This window comes from Mixophyes fleayi, chromosome 10 (genome assembly GCF_038048845.1).
Source record: "Mixophyes fleayi isolate aMixFle1 chromosome 10, aMixFle1.hap1, whole genome shotgun sequence".
NCBI lineage: Eukaryota > Metazoa > Chordata > Amphibia > Anura > Limnodynastidae > Mixophyes > Mixophyes fleayi.
Genome location: NC_134411.1, coordinates 57,051,874 through 57,079,741, shown reverse-complemented (window position 1 = coordinate 57,079,741; position 27,868 = coordinate 57,051,874). Strand labels below are relative to the sequence as shown.

Here is a 27,868-nt window from a genome sequence, read left to right as displayed (position 1 = left end):
GTGTGTGTGTGTCTGTGTGTATGTTAAGGAATTTAGACTGTAAGCTCCAGTGGGGCAGGGACCAATGTGAGTGAGTTCTCTGTACAGCACTGCAGAATTAGTGACGCTATATAAATAAATGATGATGATGATGATGTGTATATAAAGCATGTTGGCAGAGGTGGCATGTGTGAGTAAAGCTGCTGGGCAGAGAGGGGCATGTGTGAGTAATGTTGCTGGGCACTGGGGGGGGCATGTGTAAGTAAAGCATGTGGGCAGAGGGTACATATGTGAGTAAAGCTGCTGGGCATTTCTGTAATGACAGTGCTACATGGCTCCATCCTAGCTCTGTAGCACCAAATGATTGTATCCTCTACTGAGGATATATTAAATTATTCCTTAATTTGCACTTTTCACCTCATAGGCACACCCCCAATGATGCACAGCCACACCTCCAATGGTATGGCCACACCCTTTTGGCATAGGTTTCACATAGGTTTTACATAGGTTTCCCTTCTAGTCGACTATATATGGGACCCCATGAAGTTGCTGTACCGGGACCCAACATTTCTCATGGCAGGCCTGATGACTCAGGCCCAATATGCATGCCTGAATGATTCAGGTCCAGTGTCTTCAGCCTTTATCATGAAATAGATCCAAATTCAAACCTTAATATATTTTTCTTTCATGCTTTCTTTTTACTGGAGAACAACAATTGTCTTATATTTTAAAATTCAGTTCAGTTTCTACCCGTCCTTCACAATTTTCAACCACCAACAGATTTGCACCCCCCAAAAGCCTCACAACCTGGTCTGCAGCCTAGTCAGCCTATTGTACAATCAGTTCCGGACATCACACATCAGTGGCCTGAAAAAGTGCAATGATGATAGAAAGTGGATTAGAAGTCTTTGCTTGTAGCCAATCCCCACAAATCAAGCCCTCCACTGTGGGGTGCCAATATAATCATGAACTGAAGACCACAGAGTAGGAGGTATCAGGAGAGGGACTCCCATAATTTAAATCAAGAGTGACAAAGTTATAATGGTTCAGTTATGCTTTTAAATAAAATACTATCTTCAGGAGTTTTTTTGGCGTGATGTAGGGCATACAGTGACAAATACATTCATACTAGCAGTTCCAGGCATATATCCAAGGTCCTATCAATCCTGTCTCCTAACATTTTGGAGCTGGTTCTTTGGCTTGAATTACATTTTTCCAGTCCTCTTCCAAGATAACATGAAGAGAAGTACTCACCAATTTGTGATCTCGAATATCAATGTCACTAATTTCCAGGTAGCTGAATGTACTTTCCACCTGAAGAAATATGATAATTAAACACAGATCACTGCTTATTCCCAAAAATGAGTGGTGCCGAGTTACATGTACAAATAATACCTGTTAAAATTGTTAAAAGGATAACAGAGGGCCAAAATTGCCCCAAGGGAATATAAGCACCCAGGATGTAAAAGAGAAAGAAAAACTGAGCATGGCAAGAGTTCATATTACAGGGTTTTTTGTTTTAGTTTAAAAGCCAGTATGGATGTCTGGGGATGACCTGAGCTGGGGAAGGCTTATAAGGATGGGATTAGTTTAGTTTCACTCTCTTGCCACTGGAAAATTCCAAGCCTGCCCAAGCCCTGACTTCATTGTGTTGATTGCATTGGTGTTTGCTCTGCAAGAGTCTTGGCGGCGTAAAAGCATGCCAATCAGCAGCCATAATGACACATTCAGGGTAATGGTGGGGCACTCTACCTTTATAAGAAGGTTCAATTAGTAACACTCACCTTTGGGGAGTTATGGGACACTGCGTTTTCAGGCTCCAGCTATTGAGCCAAAAAGGGGTAAAGTTGGGCTCCATCGCCTAGAAGTTTCCAAATACATTGGTTGCTATAATTCTGGCTTTTGGAGTGGCTGATAGCTGATTGGTCCTGCTTTTTAGATGCTACCACTTTAATTTATTTTAAATAAAATTAGTGATCTTTCATTCGCCAAACAAGTGTCATGTGTCTTTATTTATTAGGCAAGATAACTTTTGATAAGTGCACTCAGGTAAAAGTTAAAGTGTAAATCAACCACTAGACAACTTATGAAATATCACATGCAAAAAAATAAAAATCAGAACAAATTACAGACTTAACAGGTGCCCTGATAGTATAGAGCTTATACTCACACAAAAGCAGTAACACCTAACTGCACTTAATCAGAATATTATAAAAAAGAAGGGTGAATCAGGCACTTCCCATTGAAAATAGGGAACACAACAATAATGGTCAATAATGTAATATTATACATATATATATATATATATATATATATATATATATATATATATATAAATAATCTTAAAGTCAATTATAGAGCACACATAAGCAATCCAATATTTCCAACCTATACATAAAACTTGCACCCTATCACCACAGTGAATGCCCCTGCATTTAGCATCTCTCACAGGTGCTATCATAATATAATCTGCAGGTTTCACTAAGCTATTGCTATATTGAAAATGTTGCCTTAGACTCTAGAGAAAATAATACTGGTAGAAATTTGTGCAAATTAAAATAAAACACTAATATACGGTACTAGGCAATAGGTTTTACAGCAAAACAATAATCATAAGTTATAAATGCAAATTGTTAATGCACTAAATAAATTACATTTAATTTTGCACAAGAAGAAAGAACAAGAAATAAAACAAGAGCGTTGAAGAATGGTGTGATAGTTTCCGTTTAAAGAGCATCTAAATTGAAGTAATTAATGTATGTGAGCAATATGGGGAGGATGTCATGTGAACACTTTAATTATTCAAATGTTTTTAAAACACTAAGCATCATTTTGAACAAGTGTCCAAAGCACTCTAAAAACCTCTCACATCTAAGTCCATTATATTTGGCATATCACACAGTGCATTTTAAGCTCTTATTAAAATAATTTACAAACGTTTCCATTTTAAAGCATTGCATTTTTCCAGCTAAGATAAAAACTATATAAAACTTAAGCACTTCTGAAGCTGAAAAAACGCAACTGTGGAAGGTTCCTGTGCACCGCTACTCTGAATATGGAAACTGCTTTTGCCAGTGTTCTATGCTTAGCCAAAATCAAAGGGCATGAAATACACTTGTCACAATTTTCATTTTTTATACAGAGAGATGTCACAAAATGAAATCCCTCTGAAAAATTAGTTGATAATATTTAAAAAAAACATACCTCATAAAACATAGCACATCATATTTTCCTGTTCGTTTGTCAATACAATAGTTCATGTATTTACTTACCCTTAAAGGGAGTGTTTGCTGCAGCAGAAATGCTCTCCATGAAGTCAAAACCTACAGAACATAATGATAGATTGAATAGTGTCTGGGACATGTGAGAAGTTGCAACATAATCTTACTCTAGCTGTATCACTGACATATGACCAATTGTATTTTTTTTATTTAAAACCTATGAAATATGTAATATTTAATCTGCCGTTTATAAATATAATAAAAATGATCATTAGGGTAAACTCTAAAATGAAGATAGTCTTAACCCAATTACATTTTGTAGAATAGGTCTCCCCATCCCACTGTCTGTGATGCTGTCCCCCACCTCTCCTGTCTAATTACCTCCGCTCTGTGTCCTTCCACCGCTCTCTCATATCTCCATTTTCCCTCATATATATTATATTTTCATTCAATTTTCCATAATGTCTTCCCTTTGTTTCTTCACCTCTCCCTTATATCTTCCATGTGTTCCCTTATGCCTTTGTCCGCTCTCCCCATATGCCCCTATCTTCATGCCAGGTGTCCCTCTCCACCTGCTCTCCTCTGTGCTTCCCACCCTGATTCTCTTGCCCCCTCTTTCCCTCACCATCTGCTCCTGTCATTACCTGGCCCTGCTCCTATTTTCCCCTCTCAACCACAACAGACAAGATGGAGATAGTCGCTCTCTCACTGAACACTTTTAAAAGCCTTGGTTAACTGTTCCCCTCGGAAATGGACATGTACTAATACTGATATGAACAGAAAAAGTAACCCTAAAGGCACTAATGATTAAATAATAGCCAAAGATCCAGATGTTGATAAATTAAGGTCACAATGAGGGATTCCTTGCAAATCCCTCCAAAAATGACAAAAAGTATAAAATCCACAATATAGTAGTACTTGGCTCTATATTCAGGACCCACTGGCTAAATATATTTTCTGAACTCCCCAGGTTTGAAAATATTACTGTCCCATAACATTACCATTAACCTAACAAATTTATCAAGGCATGTATCTCAAGATGAATTCGGATGTAAGTCTGCTGTGCTCTACTACAGTCATGGTCAAAAGTTTCGAGAATGACACAAGTATTGGTTTTCACAAAGTTTGTTACTTCAGTGTTTTTAGACCTTTTTTCAGATGTTGCTATGGTATACTTAAGTAAAAATTACAAGCATTTCATAAGTGTGAAAGGCTTTTATTGACAATTACATTAAGTTTATGTAAAGAGTCAATATTTGCAGTGTTGACCCTTCTTTTTGAAGTCCTCTGCAACTCGCCCTAGCATGCTGTCATTCAACTTCTGGGCCACATACTGACTGATGGCCAACTATTCTTGCATAATCAATGCTTGGAGTTTGGCAGAATTTGTGGGTTTTTGTTGTCCACCCGCCTCTTGAGGATTGACCACAAGTTCTTGATGGGATTAAGGTCTGGGGAGTTTTCTGGCCATGGACCCAAAATTTCTATGTTTTGATCACCAAACCACTTAGTTATCACTTTTGCCTTATGGCACGGAGTTCCATTACGATGGAAAAGGCATTGTTCATCACCAAACTGTTCTTGGATGGTGGGGAAAAGTTGCTCTTGGAGGATGTTTTGGTTCCATTCTTTATTCATGGCTGTGTTCTTTGGCAAAATTGTGAGTGAGCCCTCTCTCTTGGCTGAGATGCAACCCCACACATTAATGTTCTCAGGATGCTTTACTGTTGGTGTGAAATAGGACTGATGGTAGCGCTTACCTTTCCGTCTCCAGAAAAGCGTTTTTCCAGATGCCCAAAAGAATCTGAAAGGGGATTCATCAGAGAAAATTACTTTACCCCAGTCCTCAGCAGTCCAATCCCTGTACCTTTTGCAGAGTATCAGTCTGACCCTGATGTTTTTCCTGGAGAGAAGTGGCTTCTTTGCTGGCCTTCTTGACAACAGGTCATCCTCCAAAAGTCTTCGCCTCACTGTGTGTGCAGATGCACTCACATCTGCCTGCTCCCATTCCTGAGCAAGCTCTGCACTGGTGGTGCCCTGATCCCACAGCTGAATCAACTCTAGGAGACGGTTCTGGCGCTTGTTGGACATTCTTGCGTGCCTTCTTCACAACTATTGAAGTTCTCCTTGAAGTTCTTGATGATCCGATAAATGGTTGATTTAGGTGCAATCTTACTAGCAGCAATATCCTTGCCTGTGAAGCCCTTTTTGTACAAAGCAACAATGACTGCATGTGTTTCCTTGCAGCTAACCATGGTTAACAGAGGAAGAACAATGATTTCAAGCACCACCCTCCTTTTAAAGCTTCCAGTCTGTTATTCTAACTCAATCAGCATGACAGAGTGATCTCCAGCCTTGTTCTCATCAACACTATCACCTGTGTTAACAAGACAATCACTGACATGATGTCAGCTGGTCCTTTTGTGGAAATGCAGTGTAAATGTTTTTGGGATAAAGTTCATTGTCATGGCAAAGAGGGACTTTGAAATTAATTGCAATTCATCTGATCACTCTTCGTGACATTCTGGAGTATATGCAAATGGCCATCATAAAAACTGAGGCAGCCGACTTTGTGAAAAATAATATTCGTGTCATTCTCAATTTTTGGCCATGACTGTACACATGGTATAAATTCACAAAAGAATGCACAGAAAAAAAATATTTATATAATTAATGTCACAAGTTAATAATAAAAGCATAAATGATCAAACTGCAAAAAAAATATTAAAAAAGTGTAACTTCAAACTGTAATCTTAAATCAGCAGCTTTCTTAAAAAGCACTGTATGCTGATTTTCCACATCCTCTTTGATTCCTGCCATTGTGATTTTCACACCATCAATTGCAGAACAGGCCTTCACAATGTCATTAGCTTTAGATTGTAGTAAAACAGTACTTTCACAAAGGACAAACAGTGCTGTACTTCTACTAAAGAGATGATGTGGTCAAAAGTAGTTAAAGAAAGATAAAGTGCTTTTGCATCAATAACACTATCTCTGTTCAACGAAACAGGATGTTAGCAATGATAATGCACATTAAAACTAGCAATGATACCGCATTTCGAAATAAAATTGATAACACACATGAAAAATAACTTTGATACTGCCCATTAAAACTAGCATTGTTACTGCACATTAAATATACCATTGATACTGCACATTAAAACTAACATTGAAACCACACATTAAAACTAACCATGATACCGCACAGCAAAATAACATTGATAACGCACATGCAAAATAACTTTGATACTGCCCATTAAAACTAGCATTGATACAGGACATTAAAATACCATTGATACAGCACATGAAAACTAGCAATTAAATTGAATTCTTAATACTGGTATAAAAACATCACATACAAACATATATGGTGATGTAAAGTCCATCCATTGTGACTTGTTATTAGATGTAAAGGGAAAGTTCCTCAAACAATTTCTCCATAGATGAAAGAAGGATAAATAGGACTCATAGGATAAGGAGCAATATCAGTCCATTAAAGACATAAGCTGTGTACATAGAACCCTTCCAGAGTATGGGAGCAATTCACAGCAATGGTTTAGAGAAGATGGAAAATTTACTTATCCTTCATGTGCTGTCTGGTTCTTCAATTCTTTAGGAAATTTAGAGGAAATGGAAGTCCTTTGGTTGATAATAACTATAAGCGCTAGCGTGTAAACAAACCCTGGGGTTTTGAGTCTGTGATTAATTTGAACAGAGCCCAGTAGGAAGTCACCTGCTGCGTTTCTCAGCTGTGATAGGCTGTTTCATCAGAGGCAAGCAATCACGTCCCATGTTCAGCAGTGTTTATACACAAGAAGATTCGGTCATATGACTCTAATGTCACCATATCAAGCGAATGCAGAAGGCGCGGTCATGTGATGTTGAGGTATCCAATCAGATGAATTGAAACAAAAAGCGATTGTGTCAGTATGTATAGCTCAATATAACGGCACTTGACAATACCAATGTATTAGGCGCTCATGTGAACGCCAGATATCCAATCGAATAATGGTGATTACTAAACAAAAATTTAAAAACATAGAAATTAGCTCATCTGAAATTAATATGTATGTTTAGTGCAATGTTTTTATGCATGAATGTGTGGTACTAATAAATAGTTATAGAATATCTGCAGTCCACTGCTTTGTTATTGTGGTTCAAAATTAGAGATGCTCGGGCTCAGTTTCTGGAAAACCGAGCCCACCTGAACAACAGAGATCTGACTACAAGCCGAAACGGCTCGGTACTTTTGTGCACCCTCAGAACTGAAAACAAGGCAAAACATCATCATTGCGTCGTCAGATCTTGCGAGTTTTGGATTCTATAAGTACAACCCTCCACAGAGATTCTGTGCCATTTCACAGAGATATACAGAAGGGGTAGCAGGGTTCTTGGCAGTCTCTAGTGCAGTTGGGCATTGTCAAGAAACGGGGTGCTACTGGACTGAGAACTTTTTATTCATCACTCGTTTCTCACTGACTAATGTACTTTTTAATCCTTTGCCCAGTCTAAGTATATACACCAGAGCATCAGTGTATTATGTGTATTATTATTTCATGTTATTAGGTACATTTTGCCCTTGCTATTATCTGCAATATTGTATGTATTAGAAATATAAAGAATATTGCCATACTGTGTGAAAATAACAGGACAGCAGAAGTCAGTTTTCTTGTGTTAGCTAATGTAATTACCATAATTAACATTTGTCTCAAATGTCCATTGTTATGAGGTACAGCTTAGATTTAGTTTGTAATCAGAACAGTGTCTGAGTTAACTAGCTTGCAGCCTAAGTTAATTAGCTAGGTCAACAAGTAGTCTGAGAGGTAATTAGGTTAGAACTTCTAGATGATTTGCAATGTGCCTCCACATTAATATGCTGGCTGAAATAGCATTGGGAAATGTATTAACATATATCAATATAACTGTTATTTTATCAAAATGTATCACAGACTCAGATTGTGTAATGTGGCAGATACAATGTGTCAAATGTCTTGTTGTTTCACGCAAGCGTGAAGTGTCATTCCTTGATGTTATACTGTAGCCCTTTGTTTAGTGTATTCAGCCAAATAGCTAATTGAGTCAAGTCATTACATTGTACAATCAAGGTAAAAGAGACAGTATGTCTAACAATTAAAGTGTCCACTGATACACCCCTGCTGTAAAAGGGAGGATTGAGACATTTGACCCTACTCCTTGTGCATATGGCAAAGAATATAGGAAGAGCAGAATGCCAAGAGAGCTATACTAGCTTGGAGGATCCTGGTGTACAAGGCATTAGTGAATAGGACTCTGGGCAAGCATTGTAGTGTCGCTGGAGGAAACCCTACCAGGACAGGGTCTATGTGAGCCAGTAACTCAGGCTGGGCGACATGGCACCTGTCTAGCTAAATGGTAGCGGTAATATTGCGGAAGGAAGACTCTGAAAAAGACTGAGATTATTACTTTGGAGTGCTGACTGCAAGAGGCTGCTGGAGGATACATGCTACCATTTACCCTGTATCTTGTGAACGTCTTGTGGTGTTGTGCTGTAGTAATAAAGCCTTACTTTGGATATACTCTGGTCTACCCGAGTGAGAGTGAGTGGAATCCCACAGAGGCAGGCGCGGGCTGGCAAGATGCAGCCCAGGGGGGGCACAGGCGGCTGCTTCACATGACACGTGATGCGGCCGCGTCATCAATGATGCGGGTGCTTGGCGTTTCATGTGATGCGCCCGCCTGTGCGCTGAGGCGGCCGCCGGTAATAATTAGGTTATAGTGCAGCCAGGGGGAGGGGGAGCTGGGCGGCCGGCCCTAGCAATGGATAAACTGATGCCCCCCGGGCCAGCCCGTCCCTGCACAGAGGGTAACTGCCATCCCAGCTAAGGGTGGTATCACCACAGGCATTATATCTAAAACAGAAAAAGGAGTGGTGGCAGTTTTCTTAAAAGACTCCAGTGACATTCTACTGAGTTATAGCCCACAGAATCAGGAGAGGTGCCAGTATTCTTGCCAGTCTACAGTCTAAGGGCTATTGCTTGCTCCATTGCTCATTGTCAGTGTTGCAATAAAAATAATAGGGCTGTCAGTGTTCTTAAAATTCTCCAGTCTCATTGTTGTGTGTCATAGGTTACCCAGAAATAAGAGAGGTGGCAGTGTTTAGTGTTGAAACAGAAATTCAAGTAATAGGGCTGACAGTGTTTTTAATAGTCTCCAGTCACATTCTACTGTGCCATAGCTCACCCAGAAATAGAAGAGGTGGCAGTGTTGAGTGCTGAAACAGAAATTGTAATAAAAGGGCTGGCAGTGTTTTTAAAGTCTCCAGTCACATTCTACTAATACCTCTACGCCATGTGCTAAAACTTATGTTCAAGTGCATAGTGGTTTTAAGTCAGGAAACAAAAATGTAAAAAGAGCTTATACCTTTTTAAAGAAAAAGCACCTCTCTAAAAAAGGTGAAAGTTTACTATAGAAAAACATAAAATTGCCAACATGCCATTCTACCCAAAATATTAAAAAGCATACCAGCATCAGCTAGCTCCCTTCTCTCAGCTATATCCCAGCACCTGCAATCTATACTGTCATCATCCTCACCCTCATCAGTGTGTGCATCATGAGTCGTTGTATCATGTGCCACTTGAGCTGTCAGTTTGCTGACCAGGAGCTCATTGCATCTTTAGAGATCTTGGTGAGCTGGAAAGAAAGATAAGACATAGCTCTTAAACCTAGGATTATACACAGTTCCCAAATTGTACTGATCCGAAGTCAATATGTTGATAACTCTGGGATCCTGGCGAAGCAAATAAAGTACTTGATCTACAAGTCCTACATAGTTAGCGGACTTCTTAGTTTCATCTCCTCCTTCAATTTCTCTAGCTGCTTTTCCAGAAGTCTAATTAGGAGAATTACTGGACTCAAGCTAACAGTGTCTGAACTCACTTCACAGGTGACTACTTAGAGTGGTTTCAGCACCTTGGACAACACGGAAAGTATTCTTCACTGCGCTGGACTAGAGTACATTCCCCTCAAATTTGATTCTTCTTGCAGCAGCTGCAATCTCCTACATGCTGTTGCGAAGCCGAAAATGACCCGAATTATTTTGGGACACAGCATCTATGCATGTCAATGTCATTTTTTAAACAGCTCTGTACCACCAAGTTGATTGTGTGAGCAAAACAGGGAATTATCCCTGCTGTAATGCTCTCACAATATTGGTGGCATTATCACAAATGAATTCTGTAAGGAAAAAGAGGAAATTTTAAACTCCTTGTACAAACAAGCTGTGGTGTACTTAAGCTGCTCACCCTCAATTGTACTCAGAAAGAGTGTTTAACACACCCGGGAACATTGTGAGTGATCCTCGCAGGAGACTAATCTATAATGTCATACAATCGGTGTTCAACAAAATAAACTGTTCCCACCAAATAAAATCAGAATCTGTAACAGCGGATTCCAGTGAGGGTGAATCTTGACATCAGTGATATGGATGATGATGAGGGTGATTACCTTGTCAACAGAAAGGAAGATGACCACTGTCAATCAAATTCCCATTAGTAAATTGTTGACAACTCTATATTCTCCAGTTCATCAACCAACAACCAAAATGTTTTCTTTGTGGGGGCCCAAACAAATCAAGCACTTCAGCCACAAAAGTTGCAATCCTTGTTGCTGAATTGCTTGGTTTGTTACATTATGCATGTCCTTTTTGGGTGGGAGAGTATGCGGTTGATGACTAGAAATTAATTTGGTCAACACAGAAAGTCAACAATATTAGGTCGACAATTCAAATGTTGACAGTATTAATTGGTCAATAATTCACATAGTTGACAGTATTATTAGGTAGCCATTCCAAATGTATTAGGTAGCCATTCCAAATGTAGACAGTTTCATATGGTTAGGGATAGGGTTTGTGTTAGGAATAGGGATAAGGTTAGGGCTATTATTGTTGACCTAATAATACTGTCTAGATTGGATTCGTCAACTTAATAATACTGTCTACATTTCGATTGTCAATCTAATAATACTGTTGATGTTATTATTGCCGACTTTCCATCCCTGTCTATATTATGGTGTATAAATGTCGCTCATGTATCTGTAGTGCATATTTATCACACCTGGGTGGGAGGGCCCAAGAACAATTCCATCATGCACTAATTTACATTATGGTCTTGGTCTATTACCTTGTGCAAAGTGTCTACAGAAGCTTGTTATCTAAGGAGCCCTGATTACTGCCTCTTTACTTGCCATTACACATGCTTTCTAACATTGAAAATATCGTGTCCATTGCCTTTCTATAACCATTTCACTTCTAGGTCAGGGCAATCTTTGCCTATCTACTAGTCTAAATGCCTATTGATGCTGCTGTCCATCTAATGAGCTCTGATTACTGCCTCTTTACATTCCAATGACACATGATGTCAAGCATTTAAAATATTGTGTGGGTGATCTTTCTCCATCCATTGTTCCAAACTTTGCACACAAAACTTGCATGTAGATTATTGCAGCAGCTTAAAAAAATGACCTGCTATGCCCCCAACAGAAGCAAAACATAGCAACCAAGTGGAAATCCACACTATGTGCTTCACCGATTTTCTCAAACCATTTCAGTTGTGTGGTGGGCCTACACTGGGATATCTTCTTTTATAAAATGACCATCCTATTAGCCAATGTTCTGCCTTTATGTGTTAAAGGTGTCCTTTACTTTATTAAACTGCCATCCTGTCTGCAACTGCTTTTCCACAAGGGATTATTTCTTTTATTAAACTGCTATGTATTTGTACCACTGCTCTGTCACTAATTTTAGCCAGTCAGCCAGCTCGCAGCTGCCTTTGGCCAAAATTGGTGCAAATGTAGAAAGTAGTCAAGAGATCATTAGAAAAATGACTCTAAATGAATGTTAATGCTATAAATGCTAATGTAGGAACAAAAACAGCTCAAAATCTCATGATTTTACCTGTTTTTCACAATTTGTAATGCAATCAAGATCCAAAACCAAAACACATGAGAATTTTTGGCCAAAATCAAAACAGAAAGATGGTTTTAGTACCTATACCAATATGTAAGGGTTTATGCACATCTCTAACAATTACAAATATAGAGACCAGCAATACTGAAGCATCGCTGTACATGATAATGAGTGCTATCAGGAATGAGAGGCGGGCCAATGCAACACTATCAACTCCAGAATTCATTTTTAGAATTAAGCAAAATACAAAAAGCACCTCCCAGTTACACAACACCTTTAGGAAAGACAAATAACAAATCTGTCAGAAACTTAGCACTGGTAAAAAGAAGAAGAGATTCAATTTCAGAAGAGGAAATAGAGCTGTCTTTAAACTTAAGAAATCCAAATAAAACAATAATCTAAAGAACAAAGATAGATTTCAACATTAGTAAGATGACACCAACTGAAGTACATGAATATTACAAAAAGGGACTGACATTCGTCACGTATAACAAGATTAATAAAATTTCAAACATATTTTGACCTTCACAAATTTACAAACAACTTAACCCTTAAAAAGGTTTTTTTTCAAAGTCACAGAGACAAATAGCAAAAGATAAATATAAGCACACTGAACTTAAAACATGTTAAACCTTTTAACCCGCCCAGCTAAAGGGTCACTTTATAAATCCATTTCAGAAATTGGTGAAAGATGATATACAGCTGATAAGTTAAAAGAGACCAAAACAAAGACTGAACTTAACAAGGGAAGAATTAATCACTTTGAGCGAACTTAAAGAGAACCTGAATATTGTGATCAAACCAGCTGATAAGGAAGGGGAGTGGTTATTTTAAACAGAATGAATTATCTAATGGAAACCATGAACTTACTGAATGATAAGATCACATATGAGGCTATACCAACAAATCGTACTGAAGATTTCCAAGTAGTACTAAATCGCTTATTAAAACATGGCCTGGTAGAAGGGATTCATCTTTAAAATGAGTTTAAATTCCTAACAACAGAACATTCAATACTTTCATATTACCTTCCAAAGCTACATGAACATCCACATAACCCACCAGGCAGACCGATAATTTCAGGAACAGACTCATTAACCTTAAATTTGTTACAGCACCAGTAAACATCAGTCATGTAATATATATATATATATATATATATATATATATATATATATATATATATATATATATATATATTATATATCTATCATCATCACCATTTATTTATATAGCGCCATTGATTCCGCAGCACTGTACAGAGAACTAGCTCACATCAGTCCCTGCTTACAGTCTAAATTCCCTAACACACACAGACACACACACACAAACACACAGACTATGGTCAATTTACTAGCAGCCAATTAACCTACCAGTATGTTTTTGGAGAGTGGGAGGAAACCGGAGCACCCGGAGGAAACCCACGTGTGTGTGTGTGTGTGTGTGTGTGTATATATATATATATATATATATATATATAATTTATAGATCCGACATTGGGGATCCAAGTAAAAACAAGTCGCGGCTCGCAAAAGGAGGCAAAACGTTATGTACGGAAACAAACTATTCAAAACGCGTGATACATATATATAGTTCTCCCTTGTTTTCTCATGTGCCATTTTAGAATATACAGCATAAAGGAAGGAGGTTAGCTTCAGTGCTCTGCTCTGAAATTAGCATTCAGAGTGGGAAAGATACATAGAAAAGCAATAGAATTGTTTCATTATTGTAAAGCAGTTCTGTAGGGATTAGTCAGCTAGAAGAGTTTGAATTGTGATATTTTAGAGAGTTAGATATAGATTGAGTTAGATATCATTCAGAACTAAGTAGTATATATTTAGTGGAGGAAAACAGTGTGCTTTTGCTGTATGACTATTAGCAGCAGAATCCAAAAAAAATAGATGTTTCTCTTTTAAAATTTAAAGTTCTTGTAGTGAAAGTAATCTTGTGTGGGGCAGTAATATGTGTATAAAAAACTGGGTGTCTGTGTGTGAGGGTCAACTCAGCTCCACACCCCAAAGAAACTCTATATATTGTAATCTTTTCTATTTTTCAATACTTGTCAATAATGAAAGAGTCATTCAGGGGCATCTAAATTTAAAAAGAGTTTTGCGTGTGAGGGTCAACACAGCTGCACACCCCAAAAACCCTATATATTCTATTCTTTTCTAATTTTCAATACTTGTCAGTTTGTAAAGAGTCATTCAGTGAAATCTGGATTTGAAAAAAGTATTTGCATGCCAGTGTTTTCACTGGGCATTTTCGACATTCAGTGACCGCATGGAGAACATTGCAGCGACTGTCAAACAAATGGCATCTGCCATGTCACCCACTGAAGCAAGCCCATAAGATAAGCAACAAAAGAAAATTAGTGTAAAGAGCAAGATATAAAAATGTTGAAATGCTACGCACACATTAAATTTGTAAAGAGGCAGTAACAATCAGATGTCATTAGATGGACAGAGGCATCAGTAGATATTTAGACAAGTAGATACACAATTAAAAAGAACTGCATAATTTGCTGTCGATATATAAATAGAGAATGATGCTGAGAAACAGAGGTGGCCTGCACCCATGGTAAAAAATTTCAAAGAGAATGCACAAAATACATTGCCAAAGCCTTCATCGGTAGCCAAAAGTAGGGCGTTCCTAACCTTGTTTTACTTATATGCTCTGTGCCGTAATGATGCCTTGCTGAATCAAACCAGGGTACTTATATATATTTATGGATAGGGAGGGCTGAAGAATCATTCCCCTGGAATAACGGGATAAAGGGGACTGGCCAAGACTTGCAACGCAGGTGGTCCCCAAGAAAGGGTATAATCACTCTGATGCCAGATTTTGCACTGGCCATTCACATGTTACAAGCCACTATGCTAGCAGTGACGACTCAAGTGTATCCAGATTGTGGCCGCATCCCAGGCGATGCGGTTGCAACTAGGACATCTATTCCGGTCCTTCGTCTCCTGGCAATTGTCAGGGCAATCGGGAGGCCTCTAATGCTGCCACTCCCTCCCAGCTAGTAACCGGCAGCTGGTATGTGCAGCTGCAATTAAATTAAATTAACAGGCAGAGGTCATTGGATGGACAGTGGTATGAATGAATATAGTTGGACATTTTTGAAAGTAAATAGACGAAGAACATTTTTCAGTGGCCAGAGCATTCATTGGTAGCCAAGAACAGGGCTTTTATACCTTGTTTTACTTATATGCTCTGTGCCATAATGCTGCCCTTCTGAATCAAACTAGGGGACTTGTATATATTTATGGGGAGAGAGGGCTGAGGAATTATTACCCTGGGGAAAGCTTTGTTCAACCCAGGGTTAAAAGGGGCTGCCCTAGACTTGCAGCAGAGCTGGTCCCCAAGACACATGTATATAAATATGGAATGTATATAATTAATATATTTATATGTTCTGTTAGTGATGTGTAAGAAATATGTAAAACAGACAGTTCATATAGGCCAGTGTTGGCTAACCTGTGACACTCTAGGTGGTGTGAAACTACAAGTCCCAGCATGCTTTGCCAATATATAGCAGCTTATTGCTGAAAGGATATGCTGGGATTTATAGTTTCACAATACCTGGAGTGTCACAGGTTAGCCAACACTGATATAAGCCAATAGTTGCCCTGCCCACACATGTAAGTTTGTATAATACTCACATTGATGCAGATTTGTTTACCCTAAACATGTCTTGACAATGCAATTGAAAGGCAATATTATAAGAATTTAAGAGGACAGATTTTAGCCCTGACAAAGAATATATGTAGAGATGGAGATATAATGGCTGAGTGATGGAGTTAGATACACTAAGTCAGTGGTTCCCAAACTTGTGCAGTTCGCGGCACCCTTAGAGTCTCCAAATTTTTTCAAGGCACCCCTCCAAAATAATTATTGAGCAGTCCTGTTTTAGAAGTAGTTGGGTCAAAAAATTGTAATAAGTATTTAGGTCAGGACAGAAATACTTATTTAGTTGTATGCAAAAATGTCCCCTCTGCATCCAGACACTCTGCCCTCAGGCACTCTGCCCCCTCTGCATCCAGACACACTGCCCTCTCTCACACTGCCCCCTCTGCCCTCTGTCACGCTGCCCCCCTCCTCTGCCCTCTCTCACGATGCCCCCCTCCTCTGCCCTTTCTCACGATGTCCCCCCTCCTTTGCCCTCTCTCACGATGTCCACTCTCTTCTGCCCTCACTCATGATGTCCCCCTCCTCTGCCCTCTGTCAACCTCCTCTGCCCTCTGTCACGCTGTCCTCCTCCTCTGCCCTCTCTCACGCTGTCCTCCTCCTCTGCCCTCTCTCACGCTGCCCTCCTCCTCTGCCCTCTCTCACGCTGTCCCCTCCTATGCTGTGTCCCCCTCCACTGCCCCTCTCACGCTGTGTCCCCCTCCACTGCCCCTCTCATGCTGTGTCCCCCTCCACTGTCCCTCTCACGCTGTGCCCCTCCTCTGCCCCGCTGTGCCCCTCCTCTGCCTCGCTGAGCCCCTCCTCTGCCCCGCTGTCGCACTCCTCTGCCCAGCTGTTGCACTCCTCTGCCCCTGTTACACTCCTCTGCCCGTTACACTCCTCTGCCCTGTTGTGCCCCGCTGTCACCCTCCTCTGCCCCTGTTACACTCCTCTATCCCCTGTTACACTCCTCTGTCCTGTTGTGCCCCGCTATCACCCTCTTCTGTCCCCTGTTACACTCCTCTGTCCTGTTGTGCCCCGCTGTCACCCTCTTCTGTCCCCTGTTACACTCCTCTGTCCTGTTGTGCCCCGCTGTCACCCTCCTCTGTCCTGTTGTGCCCCGCTGTCACCCTCCTCTGTCCTGTTGTGCCCCGCTGTCACCATCCTCTGTCCTGTTGTGCCCCGCTGTCACCCTCCCCTGTCCTGTTGTGCCCCGCTGTCACCCTCCTCTGTCCTGTTGTGCCCCGCTGTCACCATCCTCTGTCCTGTTGTGCCCCGCTGTCACCCTCCTCTGTCCTGTTGTGCCCCGCTGTCCTGTTGTGCCCCCCTGTCTGCCCTGCTGTCCTGTTGTGCTCCGCTGTCTGCCCCGCTGTCCTGTTGTGCCCTGCTGTCTGCCCCGCTGTCCTGTTGTGCCCCGCTGTCTGCCCCACTGTCCTGTTGTGCCCCGCTGTCTGCCCCGCTGTCCTGTTGTGCCCCGCTGTCTGCCCCGCTGTCCTGTTGTGCCCCGCTGTCATGCTCCCTCTTACTCCTCTGCCGCGCGCCAGCCATAGAATAAAAAGAAAGAACAGAAACTTACCAATCTGTCGGGCGCCGAGACCCAGCAGACTCCTCTCTCCCACAGCAGCTTGTTACTGACGTCGATATTCAGTGACAGCTGTGGGAGAGAGGAGTCTGCTGGGTCCAGGCGCCCCCGACAGATTGGTAAGTTTCTGTGTTCTTTCTTTTTTTCAATGCTTGGCCCGCGGCACCCCAGTGACAGCGCCGCGGCACCCCAGGGAGCCGCGGCGCACAGTTTGGGAACCGCCGCACTAAGTGATGGAGTTAGACTGTAGACGGTGTAGACTGATTAATTATTTTTGGAATTGAATGGGAGAAGCAAGTGCAACAATGCAAAATTACGAAATCCTTCATTGAGACAGGTCCATGCGACTTTGGCCAAAATTGGTGACAATTGGGACAGTTGTGAAGAGATCATTGGAAAATAGACTGGAAATGAATGTTAATGCTATCAGTAGTATTATTGGAGCAAAAACAGCTCAAAAAAACATTTTTTTACCTACTTTCACAATTTTTAATTAAAGCAAGATCCAAAACCAAAACTTTCCATGGTAAAACCTGTCACAAAACCAAACCATGAACACGTTTTAGAACTAAAACCATATCCAAAACCAAAACACAGGGGTCTGCGCGCATCTCATATATATATATATATATATATATATATATATATATATATATATATATATATATATATATATATATTTGCCAATCCCTAGTCTGGGGTGTCCTTTTTCTGCATAGTTTTTATATGCCCAGTATATCAGGTTACTGTGTAGGAAACATTGTCATGATTATATACCTTTTCAACTAGCTTTTGTCACAGCAATAGGGATCTGTCTCGGGATGTTAGGAGGAGAAATGTTGGATGGGACTCTGTACTGAAATAAATGACTAGAATCTAGACCTGGCAGACTGGAACCTGGACACAGGAACTGAAAGACTGAACCAACGGCCAGTACTCAGTACCTCCAAGGATCCAGAAACTCAGACGAATATAGTTCCAAAACTGGGACTGGGAAGGTTTAGAACTCAGACAGCGGATTATCAGGGGTGACTACCTCCTGAACTGTATAAGCCTGGAACTGGCCCCGGCAACTCAGATCCTGAGACAAGCCTGGAACTGGAAGCCGGTACACAGAGATACAGAGATGGCTCCAGAAGTTTTAAGACTCAGAGCAGTAACCTACTACCCCAAATAGCCAGTAGGTGAGTCAGAGGAATAGGCTGAAGAGAGCTGGATCCACACAAGGAGTAAAAGCTGAAATCACACGAAGGGTTAAAGGCTAAAGTCTGTATTACAGCAGCAGGCAGAATATAGCTGAATTCACACGAAGGGTTAATAACTGAAATCTGTATAGCAGCAGGCAGAATGAAGCTGAATTCACACAATGATTAATGGCTGAAGTCTGTATAGCAGCAGGCAGAATGAGCAGCAAACAAACAGCAACAGTGGAAAGCTGGAACTAGGAAAGTGTTGCACTAGTAATTAGCTGCATGCAGGAGGAGCTTATTGGTGGATAAAGTCAGATGTTTAGAATAAGCAGGATGTAGCAAAAAGCCTCACGGAAGATGGCAGCCTCCAGTGCATCAGACAGAAGTCATGCTTTGTCCCAGGATTTAGAATGCTGCATTCTGAGAGGAGAAAGATGCACTGTGATACAGCCGAGTGGCATAAACAGGGATAAGACCCTGATTCATGACTGCTTTAGTTTTCATTTTCAGATGCACATATGTTAGTCAAAGGCAGAGTATTATTCTCTTTTAAATACAATGTGGGATTAGTTTATATATACATTTGTGGTTGCTCTGAAAAAATGTACTTGTCAATGTTTGACAGCATAAATGTTTCTAATAATCAGATTGTTTCCTCCCTTTCAAACATTGTTTTAAATATTAGACTATTAGAGTTCCAGGGTTAGTTTTGTAATATAGAAAGCTAAATTAAGATATTTTGTTGTCAATTATAATTGCACGCTAGATTTGCATGGAAAATTCAGACTCTGACACCCGCTCTTCATTTCACCCCACAAATTAAAAGGAAATTTCTACTCTCTTCTCATCTTCATACTCTACCTCTTGTCCTCTTGATCCTGTTCCCTCGCAAATTGGTAGATCTCTGTCTCCTGTGCTCATTGCACCTCTAACTAAAATCTGTAATCTCTCACTCTCTACTGGCATCTTTCAATCACTATACAAGCACGCAGTGATTACTCCTATTCTAAAAAAACAAGATTCCGACCCAAACTCTCTCTCAAATTACCATCCCATCTCTCAGCTCCTGTGCCCCTCCAAGCTTCTAAAGAGACTTGCCTACACTCGCCTCTCACGCTTTCTTTCCACAAACAACCTGTTGGATCCTCTCCAGTCTCGCTTTCGTTCTCAACACTCCACAGAGACTGTGTTGACTAAGGTTGTCAATGATCTGATCACTGCTAAAATTAAACTCCATTACTGTCTCCTAATTCTCCTGGATCTCTCTGCTGCATTTGACACCATTGACCACTCTCTTCTCATATAAACGCTGCAATCCCTAGGGCTTCAAGACACTGTTCTATCCTGGTTCTCATCCTACCTTTCTAATCGCTCTTTCACTGTTAATTTCTCTGGGGCCACATCTGCTCTGCTTCCTTTATCAGTTGGAGTACCGCAAGGATCAGTGCTAGGTCCTCTGCTGTTCTCTATCTATACCCCTTCTTTTTGGAAATCTAATAAGTTGTTTGGGTTTCAGTATCATCTCTATGTGGATGATACCCAAATTTATCTATCCTCTCCTGATATCTCGACATCTGTGTTGTCCCGTGTAACTGACTGTCTTTCTGCCATATCATCTTGGATGTCCTCTCGCCAACTCAAACTTAATCTTTCTAAAACAGAGTTAATAATATTCCCACCCACCAACAAGAGCATACCTGACATTTCTCTGTTGATAACATGAACATAAATCCCACCTCATAAGCTCGCTGCCTAGGTGTAATCCTTGACTCACACCTGTCCTTTGTTCCCCACATTGACCACATTGACTCTATATCTAAATTATGTTATATACATCTAAAGAACATATCCAGAATTCGCACATATCTCACGCAAGACACTGCAAAAACCTTAATTCATGCACTTATCATCTCCCTGACTATTGCAATTCCCTCCTTACTGGTCTTCCCAAAAACAGACTCAAACCCCTACAATCTATTTTGCATGCTGCGGCAAGACTGATTTTCCTTGCAAATCGTTATTCCTCTGTTGAATCACTCTGTATGTCTCTACACTGGTTGCCTGTTTTCTACCGAATCCAATATAAAATACTTTTACTAACCTACAAGGCCATCAACAAAGCTGCACCAAAATACATCTCCTCTCTTGTCTCAAAATATCTCCCAACTCGGCAACTTCATTCTGCACAAGATCTGCGTCTCTCATCCACCCTCATTACATCCTCACATTCCCGGTTACAGGACTTTTTTCGGGCTGCACCCACTCTACGGAATTCTCTCCCTCGCACAATAAGACTCTTCTCTGGTCTACAAACTTTCAAGCGTTCTCTGAAAACCTACCTCTTCAGACAAGCTTATAATATTCCTCAATCACCCTCTTAACCTCACTACCTTACCCTATTACCACCTGTTACACAATTTCACACAAGACAATTACCCCCTGACCAACATTATTGTGTGACAGGATCATTTAGCCTATGAGTCACTTTTACCTTTGCAGCCTGGCTGGGCCGAAATGCAAAATGTAGACTTAAACTCATGTGTCAAACTCCCATTGTCCCATAGATTGTAAGCTTGCGAGCAGAGCCTTCTCACCTCTTTGTCTGTTTTACCCAGTTTGTTTATTAGTTTACTATGTTTGTCCCCAATTGTAAAGCGCTACGGTATATGTTGGCCGTTATATAAGTAAATGATGATGATGATGACTCACAATCTGCATATATTGCTCAACATGTATTGATCAAGCACAAATATTTTTTTTTAGTGAAAAGGGTCGAGCAATGAACTATGTGTTCATTTTGCAATTGCTGTGGAACACTTATTTTTGTCAGTGTATAATATCACAGCAGTCTCTAAATGTCAGATAATTTAAAACCCTCAAAACACTATTTTAAGTACCATAGGGTGTTTGTAAATTCGAACTGTAGGGTTTGTTTTTATGAAAAAGACTATTAGTTAGACGTCCATTTAAACATTGTAATGATATACTGAATTAGCTTAGTGAATGCAGACAATAATAGTATGTTTATAGCATGCCTAAATGTTTCACATATCGGGTAAGATCTCTTACATGTCAATTAACACTATACATTTTCTGCATATATTGGCAATTAGTATCCTTTTATTTCTCTCATAGCAATTTGTATGCAACCAAACCGAGTTATATAGTATTTGGCTATTCTTTCCCTCGTATGGCCAATTGTGTATTTATTTCTAATGTGGTATTTAATATGAATAAAATTTATATATCTGTTATTTAACCCACCTTGTTTACAAAGGCATATTATCAATGGCTATTTTTTTACAGTGGATGGAATTTGTAACATCATTATTGGTATTGTTGGTTTATTTGAGTTGCGCAAAGCATATTAGCAGTGGAAATGTCTCATTACTGTGAAGGTTTTTCACAGAGGATCTCATTGCAGTTAAGTGTTCTTGAGTAGCAGCAGTGCTTCTTTCTGCATCGTTTCAATCAGCAGCAATACAGATAATTAAGTACTGCTGCCAACTGCCCACCAATAACAAAAAGACGCCCTAGTTATGGTTTAAGTAATCATCATATATTTTGTCAAAGATATTTTATGTTGGATGAAGACAATTTATTAATATGCAAATATTTATATTGTTCTGTCTTATTTTGGTATATCATTGATAATTGATGTGGTGTTGTTGTGTCGGTTGGAGCCTTTCGTGTGAGCTGATGAAAAAGGATATGAACAGGAATGAAGGAGTTATTCAAAGAACATATGTTTCTAATCAAAAGATTTTTGAACAAAGACTTAAACAGAATTTCTTCAGAGTCTCCATTGCATCCTGTAGAGCCTGGATCAGGATACGCCTATATACCTTCTCAGCCAATTGTAATATGATATTTGTAAATTATAGTACAGCCTACTTTGAAACAAAAACTACATGTCTGGTCTGTTGGGGACCAGTTTTCAGTTTGAAAATGAGCTGATAATGTTATCACAGCGCTTGCTTATTCTTTTGTAAATAAACAATGAAATAATTTTATTCTTAAAGTTTTTTTTGCTGAAGGAATTATTTTATTACTTTATTAATTTGTAAAATGTTTCTACATAAATTAAATTGGCATGTGTTTACTTGTGTGTTGTATTTTGAACCAAGAAACGTGACTATTATTCCTATGAAATCAGTCCTAAAGAATAATTTTGAAGGTAATTAACAACTTTCTCCAGCTAGTCAGGCTAATTAAATTGGCACCACCCTTATCAATTAACTTTAATTGCTATTACCATGGCTACCTCCCCACATAAAACAGACCATAAAAGTGTTAGGGCTCCCCCAAACCCTGCATAAGTTTTTAGAACAGGAGCAAAGGTCTTCACCTATATCAGTCGCCTTTCCCGTAGAGATAGAAATTCTCACTGGTAGTGAAAGCTCATACTGAAGGGACAAGAAGCAAGGAGTAGGAGGCTGGTGTGCAACTCTAGGGGTGAGTGAAAGGAGTAAATGGAGCCAGGCCAGAGGTAGAAGGTCAGAAGCAAACAAGGAGAGTCCAAATTCAGGCCGGAAAGTCAGGGGCAGGCAGCAAGCATGAGTAGTCCAGGTACAAAGCCAAAGGTTCGAAGGCAGGCAGAAAATAAGAATGGTACAGGAAACAAAGCCGAAGACATCAGGTAATAGGTGGTCAAAGAGCAGGGTATCAGAATAAGAGCAAGCACAGCAATTGCAGAGCAAAAGAGGTATAGCCAACAGCTTGCCTTTTAAACAATGTAGGGCTAATCAGACAGGGGAAAGCGGTCACAACCCCAGAACAATACAGGAGACTGTAATCATGTGACTGCAGTCTCAATCACGCACCTTTGACTGCCTGTTAACTTAAAGGCATTGAAAAGAACAGCGATTGTAAAGCTTAGGTGGGGAAATACAGAAGCGCCTTGGATGCCTAGTCAGGACATAGAGATGAGGAAGTAGGAACTTCTGCATCAGCGCAGCGGCTCAGATAAGATTTGAGCTGCCGCACTTAGCGGAGTAGTTGTAACAAAAATAACAACTAAACAAAAAACGATATCATCCCCTTAGAAAGTCTTCTATAGATGAACAAATAGAGAATAATATCAGGCACTAGAGATCGTAAACATAAACAGCTTACAAGATGTACCGTAGCTCCCTATATACAGATATCTGTGTCTGTGGAAAACAACAAAAAGGAAAATTGTAGGAGAGCGCTGATTCCAAACAGTATTTAATAACTGAGCAATAATACATAAATAAATAAAAATCCAACAATTAATACATAAATAATAAACTGTATTAGCATCAATTCGTTATAAAATAAATGTACAAAGGTATCCTGGATTAATCATGTGGAAGTTTTTATGGAAAATGGATCACTGAGATATAAATCCAAGCACTCCTAGCAAGGGCTAGAGGACAACAGCCAAGTATGAAAAGTTCCTGTTTAGCCTGCAGAAATCACTGCAGCATGTAGCTCATATAGGAAATAATAAGATGCCTGTCCTACCTGACAGCCGCTGAAGAATCAGAGAGAAATTATAGAGGTGTCACAGTAACGATCCAAAGAAAACCACAGTCTCTAGTGCCTGATATTATTCTTTATATGTTTGTTGTGATTATCTGCTGTTATATTGACCTGCTATCAGGCCCGGCGCTCCCATTACGCAAGGTTAGGCAATTGCCTAGGGCGCCGGGCTCTGCTGGGCGCCTCGAAATTAAAAAAAAATTACTATTGTCATTTAAAATGGAACTCCACGGGGAGGAGAGGAGGGAAGGGGCTATGAATCTTACCTGCATGAAGCTGCTCCTCTCTGCTCTGTCTTCTCCCCTCCGCTCACTGACAGTGACAGGCCGTGATGATGTCATCATCACGGCCCGACAGTGTCTGTGAGTGGAGGGGAGAAGACAGAGCAGAGAGGAGCAGCTTCATGCAGGTAAGTTAAAGAAAGACATGGGGAGTTGAGGGTAGGGAAGCGCAGCGCCAATTTTGACAGGGGGGCGCCAAATTTTAAAGGGGGGGGCGCCAATTTTCATACTGTGCCTAGGGCGCCAAGGACCCTAGCACTGGCGCTGCCTGCTATACTGATTGTTCGGGTCCGGGTTGGCATTATCTTACTGATTATGTCTTCCCTGAGATGTATGGTGGGTAGAGCTCAAAGGAGGCAGGGTTATTTATCTCAATCTGCACCTTCCTTCAACCCTGATATTGGTGATACTAGTTTTAATTTGTTTAAATGATTCAATAGGTTGGAAACCCTTTGTCTGGTGGAATCCAGACCCTGGTATGGTTAAATAACTTTACAGAAATACCTAGATGATAAAATCATTCCAAAGGGTTTGCAAATGTTTAAATCAGCGTTCTTTCAGGACGATCCAAGCTTTAACAGAGAATTGAAAACTATCCTGGATGCTTGTTCCCTTAATTTAATGAAGCTTTTAGTTAAATATTGGAACAACAAGGTTGATTTAATTCAGGCAAAAATTGAGAAAATTCTGGTCTCCATTATCATATAGGAGGAATTTTAAGAGTAAAACTATTTCCCAGACCAGAAGAGCCCCCTACTCTCCCTCACAAAGATCGACCTTTGATAAGAGAAGAGGTGACCCCCCTATGGTCCTAATTCCAGGTTTAGATCTGATACAAATATTTTTAATCAATCTGAGATTAGGGAGCCGGAGAGAAATCAAGGGGGAGCTAGACCCAAGAGATATAATAAAGATCAAATATCAAATTCTGAATCCATAGGTATGGATGTTTCCCCTCTGTCAGGTACTGCTTGTTCCTCTTCCTCTTTTATAGGGGTGGTCCCAATCTACAAACATATGTATAAGTGTCACAAGTAAGAAGCCTCCCTGCACCAAAAAGAAACAGAGAGGTGGAACTAGGGGGTGTAGAGGAGTAGTCACCAAATTATCCAAAAAGTACACGTCAGTTTTAACTAATAAAGGTATTTTTAATTGGTCCATGAAAAAACTTTCCCAATCAGAATTGAGACTTTTTAATAAGGGGTTGAAATTTGCACCAGCGTCCATACCTAACCTCTTTAATCTGTTCGTGGACCTGAATAAATATATCAGGACGTTAAGTAGGAAGAGATATTTTGCACATAAGGCCCTCAACAAATCCAAAGAGGAAGGAATGCCTATTATTTTGGACGCGGATGACATGTCAGCCTTGGGTCATCTTGAGTCCCTAAAAGGGGAGAATTCAACAAAAGAGTCCATATGTACTATGAGTATATTTGATGTGAAATCATCTCTTCCATCTAAAGGTTTTAAGAATTTTTCTAACTTTTATCCTCTGCCGTTTAAAGGTCCCTTTTTGGAGAGTTTTTATAAAACTACTGTAGAGGATTTTAGAAAATGGTGTGATAGGGCGACAGCTGAACCCCTGAGAGATAATTTTACCCCTTTGGAGAGAAAAGCCATTAAAGATCTGATGGCAGATCAAGATATAGTGATCAAGCCTGCAGACAAGGGGGGAGGGCCGATGATCCAGAATAAGGTAGGGTATTTGTCCGAAGCCATGAGACAACTTAATGATATACGGTTTTATACAAGACTGGATTTCAATCCAACAACTCTGTTTCAGCACAAATTAAGAGATCTTTTAGATTCAGCCCTTGCTGACAGTGTGATCTCCTAAGATACTTTTTGTTATCTCTTTACACAATATCCAGTGATCCCAACCTATTATCATTTACCGAAGATACACAAATCCTTTCACACACCTCAGGGTAAACCTATTATTTCTGTGTGGATTCTTTGGCTAGCAACTTATCTTTTTTTGTTGATGCACATTTACAGGCTTTTATTTTATCTTTGAAGTCACACATCAAAGATACCAAAGATATATTTTCTTAAATTGATTGAGGGCGTTCGTTGGAAGCCCTCATACCAATTTTTAACATGTGATGAGGAGGCTTTGTAATCAAATATCCCACATGAACAAGATATGGGAGCAGTGAAAAAGTTTTTGACTTCTAGTTCTCAATTTGGATGGTCTGTTGTGTGACTTCATTTTGTCATCAACCTGGTTCATACTTCAACACAATTATTTTTTATTTGATTCTCAATTTTTTCTACAGACACTGGGCACGGCCATGGGGACCAGGTTTACTAACCTCTATTTGGGTTTTCTTGAGGAGCAATACATTTGGAGCTTGGTATTCACGACAAACCTGGTCCTCCATGGCAGGTACATTGATGATTTATTTGTCATTTGGGATGGGGATGATTTGACTATTTTTTCCTTTTTGGCACATCATAATTCTAATAATTATAATTTACAGTTTACTAGTGTTCATAGTTATTTGATTATTAATTTTTTGGACATTATGCTGAAGGTAAGTGGCAATATCATTAGCACTGAAACCTATTCCAAACAAGTGGACGCTCACAGCTTTTTGCATTACAGGAGTGACCACTCTAAGGTATGGCAGGATAACATCCCGAACGATAAGTTCCTTCGGATGAAAAGGAACTGCTCCAATCAGGAAGATTTTCGGAAATATGTTGTCAAACTCTACCAGTCTTCTCTGGAACAGGGTTATCCCGGCACAGTATTAAAGCAGGCTCTGTTAGATGTTGAGAGATTGAATAGAACTAGTTTGTTCAATCAGTCTTCTAAGAAGAAAGAGGACAAAAGATCTATGGTGTTTATCACACAATATAACAGTTAGGCAACCCAAATTAGACATATTATTAATAACAATTCTGTCTTGCTAGAGGCCTATGACCTAATTGGTTCTTCTATTAATAAAGGTAGAAATGTTGTGTTCAGGATATCTCACAATTTGAAAGAAAGACTGGCACCAAGGTTTTTTGGTCCCAGGAGGACCAGTAAGGTTGTAGCCGAACCATCAATGATTAGTTGGCTTGGTAATAAACCTAATGGGTTCTACCGTTGTGGCAGAAATAAATGTATTTCTTGTGGGTTTGCGGACCATGTACTGCGGAAATGTACTGTTTTCTTTTCTCATACTTCAGATGAGAGGTTCGCTATTAATAAAGTACTGAATTGTCAATCAGGTTATGTAGTATATTTAATCAATTGTCCCTGTGGATTACAATATGTGGGGCGGACAATTAGATCTGTAGGTGTGCGCTTCACAGAACATCGCCGAAATATACTTAAAAATATTAAAACGCATAGTTTCTCTCATCACATTAACCTTTGCAGAGGGGGTTCTCTTGAAGGACTTCAAATCAGAGCAATAGAACAAGTAGTCAGTACCCCTAGAGGACATGACAGGTTCAATCTTTTGTGCAGGAGGGAGGCCTATTGGATTTTTAGATTAAGAACCTTG

At 40.0% G+C, this 27,868-nt stretch overlaps 1 protein-coding gene across 1 annotated transcript in view; it reads right to left on the bottom strand.

The window, feature by feature from the left end:
* Positions 1-27,868, bottom strand: part of CARMIL2 (capping protein regulator and myosin 1 linker 2) — a 1,059,949-nt gene that overhangs the window by 960,795 nt on the left and 71,286 nt on the right. The window contains exons 3-4 of the mRNA XM_075188807.1: positions 3,252-3,302; positions 1,234-1,293 (exon numbers count right to left, since the gene is read on the bottom strand). Coding sequence (XP_075044908.1) covers positions 1,234-1,293; positions 3,252-3,302 — 111 coding nt within the window. The remainder of the gene's footprint in view (positions 1-1,233; positions 1,294-3,251; positions 3,303-27,868) is intronic.